Genomic DNA, 12,229 nt, shown 5'->3' with positions numbered 1-12,229 from the left:
AATCTATGCCAACACAAACGGGATTGGCAAATCCTGTCAAGGTCAGGAAAGAAGAGACCTGAGGAATGAACCTTGGGAGACATCAACCTTAGACAGATAGCAACTCAGACAAGCAGAAGAAGGAGGAGGTCCCCTGGCAAACATGGTCAGAGGTAGAACAGTCAAGATCACGCCACAATTGCCAGGTAGGGAGGGCCAAGTGTATCGTGGTCTCACGACATATACGGTCACAGAAGCACAAATCATTCCACCTACTTTGTTTCGGCTGGATTCCACTCTTTCCATGGCAGTGACAGTTCAGGGTGAAACCCAGAAGTCTCTTGCCCATTTAGTTTTTGATCTGGTCAAAATGAGCTTTCACCATCTCGAGACTTCAAAATGAGGAGGCATTCATGTGACATTCACTTAGCCAGACATCAGTCAAGACCTCAGTGAACAAAAGGGCAGCTTCAGCTTTGGTTCCAGGATATAAGGCCTGGTTTGCTGCACTGAATTGCAGAGTGACTGGAGTACCTTATTTACCCTAGTGGAAGTTTTTGGGCTGTTCCCTTATCAAAAATATTCATATCAGGGTCACCTCTCTTTCTCTATCCCCCCACCCATGCTCACTCTTGCTGTCTTCATTCTCCTTCCTCCTCTTTCTTGTCTTTCTCTCCCTACCCCCTTCTTCCTCTCCCCACCCACATTTCCTACAAGATCTGCCAGTGGCTGTCTTGTTGAGATAATGAGACTTCTGTAATCATAGCACGGGACTAGCTCCGTGGTTGGTATTATCCTAGAACAAGCGCTGGTGATCTACCAGGGTCACCTGTTTATTCTCAAGCTGTGTGCATTGTTATCTTTCTTTTGTCATGTTTCCTACTGTGCTTGACATTCAAAGCCTATGTGAAAAGATGTTCTAAGAGGCTGAACCTTATGGCAACTGTCTGTCCTTTTCCCCAGGATGGAGACACTCCAAAAAAGACAAGCTCTGCTGCCATCACGGTTACCAACACGGCTATTGCCACTGCCACTGTCACTGCTACTGCCATTGTCACTGCCACTGTCACGGCCACTGCAACTGCCACGGCCACAGCCACTACTACAACCACTACCACAACCATCTCCACCATCACCTCCACAATCACTACGGGCCTCATGGATAGCAGTCACCTGGAGATGGCATCCTGGGCAGCCCTGCCTCTTCTGTCCAGCAGCACCGCCAATGTCCGGAGACCCAAGCTCACTTTTGACGACTCGTATGTTGTTCCCAGATCATCACAGATATGGTGTGGGGGCGGTGCATGGGGATGGGTGCATGCAGGATGGCTTTTTTAGCACCAAAGTAAGACTTCAGCAGCGGCCCCTCATCCCCACACATCCTCTGTCTGCACCAAGAAATGTCTTTGGCCCATTTTGATCATGGAGCTCTGGTACCATTTCCAAAGACAGGTGCTTAATTCTAGGTTGCTTTGACCCCCTTTCTTTCTTTTTTTTTAAATATTTTATTTATTTATTTGACAGAGAGAGAGAGAGAGATCACAAGTAGGCAGAGAGGCAGGCAGAGAGATGGGGGGAAGCAGGCTACCCAGCGAGCACAGAGCCTGATACGGGGCTCGATCCCAGGACTCTGAGATCATGACCTGACCCAAAGGCAGAGGCTTAACCCACTGAGCCATCCAGGTGCCCCTTGGCCCCCTTTCTTATCCATGTCCTCAGATTGAACAGAGCGCCAGCATCAGCTAGGTTCGATGGGGTCCACGGGATGTTCGGACAGTGGAATGATTGGGTTGCAGGGGCCAATAATGGGTCCCAGTGGGCCATTACACACTTCACATCCCACTTCTGGGCTTCTTTCAAAGTTGGTTATTCTGCAAATGCTAGCAGTCACCTGCCTTCTCCAAGGCATTGTCTTGGCATGGATTTATAGCAAAACTATTTGTGGTTCTTCCGTCTTTTGGGGAAAAGATGAAACTTTAAGGAGTCTGTTTTGTTTCTTTAGGGTTCACAATGCTGATTATTACATGCAAGAGGCTAAGAAGCTAAAGCACAAAGCTGATGCGCTGGTAGGTTTTTCCCTTCTCGCTGCGTCCCTCCCATTCCGGTATCATGTTTTGAAGGGAAACAAAGAAGTCATCTTATCAATAAGTCCAACTGCCTCATTGCTATGCTGACATAGGCAGATTGGGTCTGATTCATTCCTTACACCAGAATTCCCGAGCTTTTTGCAGCATGTTGCCCTGCCCTTACTCATGTTCTTGCTCTTCTTCCCCTTGCCCTAACTTCTCAACTTAAATGCCACATACTGTTGCGGGCTTTCAAGTGAATTCGAGATGACTTTTGAAACTTCCCTGGAGAAAGTGGGAAATCCCTTTGGTTTCAGTAAATCAAAACTGGTGTAGACAGAGACAAAGTGGTTGACAGCTGGTCAGGTGGCCTCAAAAAATGGCTTTGAGAAACCCAGGTGTGTAGAAAAAAATGCAGCTCCGTGCTGCACTGATTCCATGTTTCCAGGTGAGGCCCACAGTCAGGCTAGGACCCCACACAGAGAAATGAAGTTCTGTCATCCAGAGTTCTGAGGACACATGGCCCTGTTTCCTCCAAGGGTCTTGGCCACTGAGACCAACGATGATCTCAGCATGTTGAGTTGTCTTGATTGCTCCTCCTAATGGGGGTCTCAGCCACATGTCACAATTACTCAGGAAGCTTTAAAATAAACCCAATGCCCAAGCCTCACCCCAGATAGATGGAATCAGAATTTCTGAGATGGGGACCTAGGCATAGATATTAATACTCTCTACTGCCCCCAGAGAAGGGCAGTGCCTCAGTTCAGGGTCCTCACCTCAGTTCAACTCCATTATGTTAAAAAAAGAAAAAAGCCCACTGTCCTCCATCATGGCAGTGTGTCTATCCAGGACTTAGCTGGCTCACAATGTTGGACAGTCATTTTCCCACTGCGGTCCAAATTGCTCAGGTATTGTCTACGGCTAACCTTTCTGTGGCAGGAGCGCTCTTTGAAAGCTATTGTCCCCTGCTCCTGCAGACAAAAATGACAAGGCAGGCTGGGTACCCGCTCCACTGGAGATGCTGAAGAGACTCATGGGCTCATGGAGTGGGACCATGTAGGAGAGGTTTGGAGGAACAGAAAAATCAGAGTCACAGAGATATATATTTATATAGGGTTAAGAGCCAACATCACTCTGTACCTTCCAGGGCTGTGTTTATGTGTATCCCCAAAATCACTTCTTGTCTAAGCCATTTAGAAAATGCATTTTCATTTGAGGTGTCTCCAACGCCCCTTGAGGGCAAAAGCCAGTTTTGGGGGTAAAGTAAAAAAGTCAGACATTGGAATGGTGCATGACCCTCCAGTCCACAGGGCACGAAGAGATGCTGAGCATACTTTTGGTCTTTATGTTTCGATGGAGGTGTGTGAAAAAAATACCTCAAATAACTCCCACAGGGTTCAGGGGAGAGGTGGTAATGATGGAAACAAAGGTTGAGAGACATTCATTTAGAGGAAGATATCTTTGCTAGGCTCATGTCTGTGCCAGACCCAGAGGCCCTCTGTTGTTTGAACGCCTTGGTTTATGGATGGGGAAACTGAGGCCTGGGACCAGGGTAGGACCTGGCCACAAAGTGGCACAATGACCACGTAATCATCTTTCTGGACTTTTCAGTCTCTCCTTTTGGAAAAAGAGAGGTTTGGTCTAGGAGATCTTTAGGAAACCTTCCTGCTGTGGGTTTTTGAATGAGAAATCACTTTGAAAAATCAAGATGTAAGGAAGAGTTTCCTCACAAGAGAGGCAGTCAGAGCCAGATTACCTAAGGAAATAATCAGGTGAGGCACGAGAAGGAGGAGATAGTTTACATACACACACATAGGTTTTCATAAAATCGCTTTGAACGTTGTTGAAACCAATATTCTTCCATAACAGCTCACAGTGAGGAAACTGCAGAACATTTATTGTAAAAAGAGTCATTTACAACAGTGGTTCTGTAGGACCTGTAACTCATCATTTTATAGTTGTACTTAATCCTTTTCCAGAGACAACTACTCTGCCATTTTGAGAATTGAAACCTTCACAGCTGCAAGAAAATATTTTGATAAAAGGTATACAAGAAAATTAAAATAGCTAAATCTGCATTATATTGGTTCTTTTTACATAAAATCTCATATTAGTGGAATTCTTACATCCAGCTATCAAAAAGTTGAAAACATTAAATACTGTTATAAAATACTCACTATAAAAGTGTCATATATAATATTCATTATACATAAAAAAGAAATCAGTATGTCTGAGTCAGTTTAATCATGACCATTATCGGGGTTAAAACCTTTTGCAATAAAATTTTACTAAACTAAAATATTTAGTGGTGCTATATTTTTTGGCTTTTTGACACACTATTTCAGGCCATCATTTACAATGAAAGTGATATGATTCTTGTCAACAGTCACACCAGAAGCTTCACATTTTTCATGACAATAGCATCAATTTGTTACTCCTCCCCTGGGGATGGGGTTGATGTGATCACAAAGACTGTATAGGGAAGTTGCCCATGAGTCTCATGAAAAGCAGAGTTTCAGGGCAAGGTCTGCCCATAGGATGTTCCAAGGCCCTGTCTAGTCAATTCCCTGGGGGGAGGGGTGCAAAATGGCCCTGGAGTTGAGACCTGCTCCTTTACCTGGGGGGGAGAAAAGAGGCAATATGCTGTTAACGAGTCATCTTCTTGTTTCAGTTTGAGAAATTTGGCAAAGCCGTGAATTATGCCGACGCAGCCTTGTCCTTCACTGAATGTGGCAATGCGATGGAGCGTGACCCTCTAGAAGCCAAGTCTCCCTATACCATGTACTCTGAGACCGTGGAGCTCCTCAGGTTAATGGCCTCTCTGCAGCAATCTTCCTAAGCTCATCTCAGTCGTAATTAGAAGCTGCTATGTTTTTTTAAAACTATCATTTCCTCCTACTAATGGTTTGTCTTACGCATCTTCTTCTTAGAAGTCATCGTAATTAGTTCTTGCCATTTTATTAATGTCATGGAAATTTATAATTGATGGACACTGCTTTTATAAATTATCCCCTTCAGAGGTTGTAACATGAGTGTTATAATTTGCAATATTCATAAAATTAAAATGGAAACGTAGTGGGTGGAAGTAAAGTATAATAATTTCACCATTTGGTATTGACACTGGCCTTTTCAAAGTGCAGTTTTATAATTCAAGGAAGGTGGCGCTATCAAGATTTCTGTTATAAACCATGGTTTTCTCAGAATTTCTGCGTTGGGTTGTTAAAAAGGAGGGGCCACTGTTCCTACACAAAGTTGGCTTGAGGGCAGCAGGTATGCATGAACTTCCCCTGTGTCTGTAACTTCAAGGAAACAGACAAGGTGGTAGGAGGGGGAGGGGTAAAGATTAGAAGATGCGAATAGGAACCAGTATATTAACTGCACAGATTATTGGTCTCATTTGCATTTGAAATGAAATTTCCTGGCCTGCCCTTGATCTTGGTGGAATAAAATTTGTGAGTAATCAGAAAAATTCCTGGAAGAAGCGGAAAGAGAAGAAATGCCCACTGTTGTATTTTCCAGCAATGTGCAGATATTTGTAAAATAATTGAAAAGCACCATCATTTGCTAGACGGACTAAATAATTGCTTTTGTTTGAGTGAGCAGTTCCTCACCTGATAAGTCCTTTCTATTCAGGTCACCTCTGGCTTGATTAATTGATAATGCCAGGCCTCGCTTTTACTGGTACAAATCGGAGACCCTTGTAATTAAACCTCCAGACAAACATTGAACACACTGAGCATGCATATTTATCCAGCAAAGTCTTCCAAAAGATCAAAAGAATGCACAGTATTATTTTAAAAAAAAAACCAACTGTGCTTCCATAGAATCAGAAGAGGAAGTTCAAGTCACTAAAGTAGGGGTTTATGAGGAAAGCAGCCTCACCTTGCCAGGCAACCACCTTTGGCTTTCTTCTGTTCAGAGAAGCATGTAAGGCATCTATCTCTCAGACTTGCTTTCTGCTCTGTAAAAGCCACCACCGCCATTCTGTAGCTTTTAACAGGAAATTGATTTCTCAGTGTATTCGAGGCCACCAGTGATTTTCAAAGACGCACAGGATGAAATTTCTGGCAAAAATTAAAAGTCAAGGGGCAGCATTAGTGAACAAACACAGAGAAAATTCATGTTCTCTATCCATCCAAACATGCAAACTTTTTTTAAAGGCACTTTTTAAATTAGTAGGAAAGTTAAAAAATACTAATACCTAGTGTTTAGATACACACATGCATACACGCGCCAAATAATGGTGACCTAGGCCTCACCTTTGCTGGGGGAATAGAAACTGATCATTATAAAGTGAGGGAAATTTGGCATTATGGAGGAAAACCTTTACAAATGAGCATTCATATCTTTTCAGCCAGTAATTCAACTTCTGGAAATGTGAATTTCCTGTACTGAAAAAAGTAATTGTGAGAGTAGAGCGAGTTATCTGTATGGTGTTAAGTTTGGCATATATTATAGCACACAATTAGAAGCAAACCAAATAATCAATCACAGAAGAGTAAGTAATTACACTGTAGTACACTCAACAGAATTCTTTGCAGCCAGTGAATATCAGCCACGATGGAGACTATATAACTGCAGAATTATATACACACCACATTTCTGGCCATGAAAAGCATGTTTCTGCCTATAGACCATGCGGGAAGGGAAATGAGATCCCAGCTGCAGTAGGGTGAAATGATGGGTGTTTCCCATCTCTCTATATTTTTCTTTTTTCTTCATTTTCTTTTAGGAAAACACATGCTTTCTTAAAGATACAAAAGCAGAGCATCATATTTCATTTCTGGTAAAAATGCAGTGCGAGTCTTGGAGTAACATTTATTCCCATTAGAAAACACTTCTTTTTCCATTATTATTTACAGGGGAGAATGTATGGACGTTCACTTTAGAGTCAATAGTTTGAAACTTTATCTTAATTGTTGATTCCCTAGCAGTTGTAAGAAATGATCAGGAAAGCTCCTCTGGCCCCGCGCCCAGTTTCCCCCAACAGTATCACAAACAAGATAGTGACATTGACAAAATCCATGGACTTCTTTCAGAGTTTCACATGCACCCCTTCGTGTGCCCTCTGTTTACATGTACAGATTTCGCATTTTCTGTAGAGCATGTGTGGGTATATATATGGGAGTGTATATATATATATTCATATGTATATGTATATATAAATATACATATATATATTTAAGCAAATTTCAGTTGGGAATAAAATGGGCTAAAACAATTTAGGTCTTCTGGTCCCTTGAGGCAACTGAAGTTCCATGAGCCACTCACTTCAAAAGTTGTTGCAATTAGAGGGTAACTAATATGAACATGGTTTTTAGTGACATAATATGTGGTGGAGAGATTTTTATCACTCTCTGGCAGTATGCTGGCCACAGAGAGAGCCCAGTTTTCTTCCTTCAAGCAATTATAGCAGCTCTGAGCCCTGGGAATATGCAGTAGAAATGTATTTGTGCAAACAAGTGGGACATCACAATGACTTGACATTTCAGTGATCCAACTGTCAAAGACAGTTTGATTTATTACATAATAAAAATCCTTTCGCTTAATATGGCAACAGAAGAGACCCACACCCAGTTCACAGGTCCTTTTGCTGGAAAATATTCCTTCATAGCAGTGGAGCTATAACCAGGAGACAGGGTGCCTGGTCTTAGGGGGCAAGCCCTGGGGCACCTGGTGTTCTGGGGAGGCTGTTAAAAATGGGGAGTCCATGGTGCAGGCTCTCCATCACCTTCTCATAAATAAGAATGAGCCCAGGCTGCCTGCACACTTCCAGCTTCCTTTTGCAATGCTGAACTCACTTACTTATTCCTCCACAGGTACCTGTGAAATTGCATTAAAGCTCAATGATTTTATTCAATGAATTGATTTTCAAGAGTCTAAATGCCCAGAATGGAATGTGCTCAGCTAGAAGAAAAAAATGAGAACCGTTCCACCTTTGATCACCCCAATGTGGAACGGTAACAATTAAAGAGAATGGAAAGACAAAATATACAAGCACCATAAATGAAAGGCTCTTAGACCGGCAAATGCTGTGAAATTGACCTTCCTCTTAAAAAAAATAAAACCACTTTCTATAGGAATATCTTCAAAACATGAGCCATTAGAAAAGACCTTTTTTAACTGTGTGATTGTGGGCTCCCCATGCCTATGTCAGACAGAGTCGTGTATTATTTACCTTGTCTGTCATGAACTCAACTGAGACGGACACCTGTGGCCGCCTATCATCGCAGACCAGTCATGCTGGTTAGCTAGAGTGCTCCTCAGGACGGTCTGTGGCCAGCATGGTTTTTGTTTGTTTTTATTTAAATTTCAGTTAGTTAACATACAGTGTTCTATCAGGTGTATGATACAGTGATTCAGCACTTCCATGCTTTCCCCCGGTCCTCATCGCAACAGGTGCACTCCTTAATCCCCATCACCTGGTTCCCCCCGCTCTCCCACACCTACCCAAGTCACCACCAGTTTGTTCTCTAGAGTTGAGTCTGTTTCTGAATTTGTCTCCCTTTTTTTCTGCCTTTGCTTGTTTGTTTTGTTTCTTCAATTCCACATATGAGTGAGATCATGCGGTATTTGTCCTCCGCTGACTGATTTAGTTCACTTAGCGTGACACGCTCTAGTTCCATCCACATCGTCGCCGATGGCGAGCATTCGTTCTTTTTGAGGATTTTGCCACACTATGGTGGTTCCACAGCACTGCCCTAGAAGGTGGGCTCCACATTTAGCTGACCTCTCCAGGGCTGACTTCTGTACGCCACTCTTTGGATCATCACTTCACACGTGTTTCCAGGAACGCATGTTCCTGCCCACCTGACCTACATTTTCCTCCCACCCCGAGCAAATGTGGCACTAAAGCGTTCAGGTGATGGGAATAGCAATGACTTCTAGACTCTCTGAAGGGTCGTGCGGATGGCACTTGAGCTTGTCCTTTCTCTTCAAAGGTACGCGATGAGACTGAAGAACTTTGCAAGCCCCTTGGCTTCGGATGGGGACAAAAAGCTGGCGGTATTATGGTAAGTCTCACAGAGGTTGCGAGCAAGCAGCTGAAATGTCACAGAAGGATTTGAAAACTCCAAATCGACTTAAGCTGCTTACCCCAGATCATTATTCTTGTTTTCCATTAAACTATTAAAGGATAACTAATGGATTTCTTCAGTCGCTGACTAAACATTTACTCTCCTAATTTATACCCTTATCAAGATGGGATTTTAATGCTTACCCCTTCTCTTTGAAGCATTTTCCTTTTTTTACTTCTGGCTCTCAGTAACTATAAGGGAGGGAACACAGCCTGTGACTCAGCATTTTTGTTGCATTAACATAATCCTTTCCTCCTTGCCACAGCTACAGGTGTTTATCACTTCTCTACTTGCGGATGTTCAAGCTGAAGAAGGACCATGCTATGAAGTACTCCAGATCACTGATGGAATATTTTAAGGTAATCCTTATTTTGTATAATTTATAAGTACCGGGTGGACAAAATCACTAATGAGACATGGCAAGCATGTGATTAAATGTCAAGGTTGTTGCTGCAACAGGCTTAGCCTCTGTCATCCCAGCCGGCCATGGCCCTCCTGCCTCTCTCCCTCGGGGCCCAGCAGAGAGCTCACCTCTGATTTGATTCCTGGGAGAGAAGGTGCAGTAGTGCGATCCCTTGATTACCTTCTGGACTGGCCAAATGACCCTTGACATCTTCCTGGTTGCAATCAGGGGAGTGATGCTGCCTTCTTCCCCACCCTGCATGGTAGGGACACACGAGGGGACACAGGTTGTGTCCGTGGTCATGGCCTGTCTCCTGTGAAGTGAGCAGCCAGCCCAGAAATGTCTTAACAGTGGGAGAAGTCGCTGCAGCCACCCTGGGCTCTAGGGGGATAGCCATTCCCGTAGGAGCCCTTTAGCCATGGGTAGCCTTGGAGGGCAGTGGTTGCACTTGAAAACTAGTGATCAAAATTAATTAATTAATTGATTAATTAAATAATAAAATAAAACAAAACAATTGATTGCTCTGGTTACCAAAATTAACTAGCACACAAACAAATAAATAAATCCATGGTCTAGGGAACTGGAGATTTTAGTTCACAAGCAAAAAAGGAAGGGAAGGGAAAGGAAAGCAAAGGGAAGGGAAGGAAAGGAAAAAGAAAGAAAAAGAAAAGAGAGGAAGGAAGGAAGGCATTTATCTGCAAAAGAATGCCAAAATTTAGGACTGAGCCCAGATAAAAACTGGCCACTGACTGGCTTCATGGTCTCCGAAGCTTCTGCTTCATTTGCAGCACGCCCCCCAAATGGTCATGATTTAGATTTGAGAAGGCTCAAGGCTCCTGTTGGTCATGTCTTAAAGGAAAAGGATGATTATTTATTATTATCATTATTATTATTATTTCTGCCATGTGCATGAGACTGCTTAGCTAAATTGCACCAAAACAGTTGTCCGAGATGAATTGAACCATGACCTTCACATTGGTCTCCCAAGTGCAGTAAGTGGCATAGGGCATGGCTGTAGGAGCACGCCGACTGGGCTGGGGAAAAGAGCACGTCCACCAGCTACTTCCTGGTGTGGTCACAATTCCATGAAGCTGGTGCTCATGTAGGGGTGATGCATCAAATACAACAGTTGCCCATCGCCCCCTCTACATCTCCGCTCTCCACCTGTGCCACAGAAAGGTGGCTCTCGAACCTGAGTGGGCATCTGGAGGCCCTGGGGAGCTCATGAACCCTGAGTCCATGGTCCCATTCTCAGAGTCTGCTACTGGAGGTCTGGGACAGGGCTGCAGAGCTGGCATGTGTAACGAGTTCCCAGGGGATCCTGCTGCCACTGCTGGTCTTGGGCTTATGCTTAGAGAGCCACAGCTCTAGTATCTATCCTCTTTGGCCTGTTCTTTGTGGTGTTCAGGGCACGGTAAAAATGCCAAACATATGTTGAATAACTCACTCTTCTGGCAGCGTGCTGAGCTGCTTTTAGATGAAAAACTGGAGTTTGCAGAACACAACTTAGATGCAGGTCTCCCTCCACGTGCCAGAGAAGTGTTGCCAGCCTGGGCTCCTGAAAATGCCTGACTCTCCCTAGCACCTCATTTGCAAATGGGGCTGGGCCGCAACCCAAGAGGCAGGGAGGAACATAACCTTGATCTTTGCCAGAGAAGGCCAGCCTGAGTCAGGCGGGGGGTTGGAGGGCTAGTCCTGTGCACTTTGGGCTCTGACCCAGTAATGTCATTGTGGAGAGCTGGACCACTGTCCTAATGTGGCGGTGCTGAATGCTCTAAAGGTGTGTGGCCCCCTCAAATGCAGGAGGCCCATTTTTGAAACCAGCCCAGTTCCATTCAGAGGGACAAAGAATCCTCAGTGGTCCATGGCAATGCACCCCCGGATCAGTGGCATTGCTAAACTGGGATTTGCCGGTCGCTCTGCTCAGTCCTGGCCCATTCCTGAGAAGTCAGAAATTACAGCCCACGTTGCATCCCAGGAAAAAGTTTGCCATGGGAGCTAAAGGTGAAAGGCTTGCCAGTACTCTGAAGAGCTTGTTTTGCAGAATAAATTTCAGATGAGGATAATTAAGCCACTTCTTGGAGAACTGAGTCTGATTTCACTGGGCCTTTTAGTATATAAGATCTTTCATCAAGTGACTTGCATGGTCCTGATTGGAGCCCGCTAATTATCCTACCCAGCTATTTTCATCGAGTGTGCGTCGTGGTGTGCTGACGTGCACTTAACATCCCAGCTCTGCGAACAGAACAGGAGGCATCCCGAAACGCTGCAATCAATATTAATGTACTCAAAATCACACTTCCATCTGTTTCTGAATTAATAAAACACAAAATAGATGTCCTTATTTCCCTCTCTCTCTCTCTTTTTTAGCAAAATGCCTCAAAAGTCGCTCAGATACCATCTCCCTGGGTAGGCAATGGAAAGTAAGTATCTTACGAAGATTGCTTTTTCAGAAACTCAGCAATTTAAGAGACCCCCCCCCAATATTTTGTATCAACAACTCAGGAGCGAAGGTCAGTCCTGACACTAGAGTGATTTTTGTGCACACGAAATTCTGGTCCAGTTTCAGCTAAGGGCAAGACAGAAAAGTTTAATGGGATGTAATTCCAAATTTCTTCAACTATTTGATCTTTAAGCCAAATTATGGCCATAAAAATATCTGTTAATGAGATGGCAAGCACCGTGCCATTTCAAGGGAGGCAGGG

The 12,229-nt window shown here is 43.9% G+C and overlaps 1 protein-coding gene across 1 annotated transcript; it reads left to right on the top strand.

Moving 5' to 3' along the window:
• Positions 1–942: 942 nt before the first annotated feature.
• On the top strand, positions 943–11,947 carry LOC116863443 (AF4/FMR2 family member 2-like; the record flags this gene model as incomplete). The annotated part of the gene is made up of 6 exons (XM_032850894.1): positions 943–1,238; positions 1,982–2,045; positions 4,717–4,853; positions 8,987–9,058; positions 9,387–9,480; positions 11,895–11,947. Coding segments are annotated over 6 exons (716 nt in total), but the record flags the coding sequence as incomplete, so codon positions are not given.
• Positions 11,948–12,229: the final 282 nt, after the last annotated feature.

The sequence above is a fragment of the Lontra canadensis genome, unplaced genomic scaffold (genome assembly GCF_010015895.1).
Source record: "Lontra canadensis isolate GAN:19392208 unplaced genomic scaffold, GSC_riverotter_1.0 scaffold1193, whole genome shotgun sequence".
NCBI lineage: Eukaryota > Metazoa > Chordata > Mammalia > Carnivora > Mustelidae > Lontra > Lontra canadensis.
The sequence above is the reverse complement of the archived record's forward strand: the minus strand, read 5'-3'. Positions and strand labels throughout refer to the sequence as shown.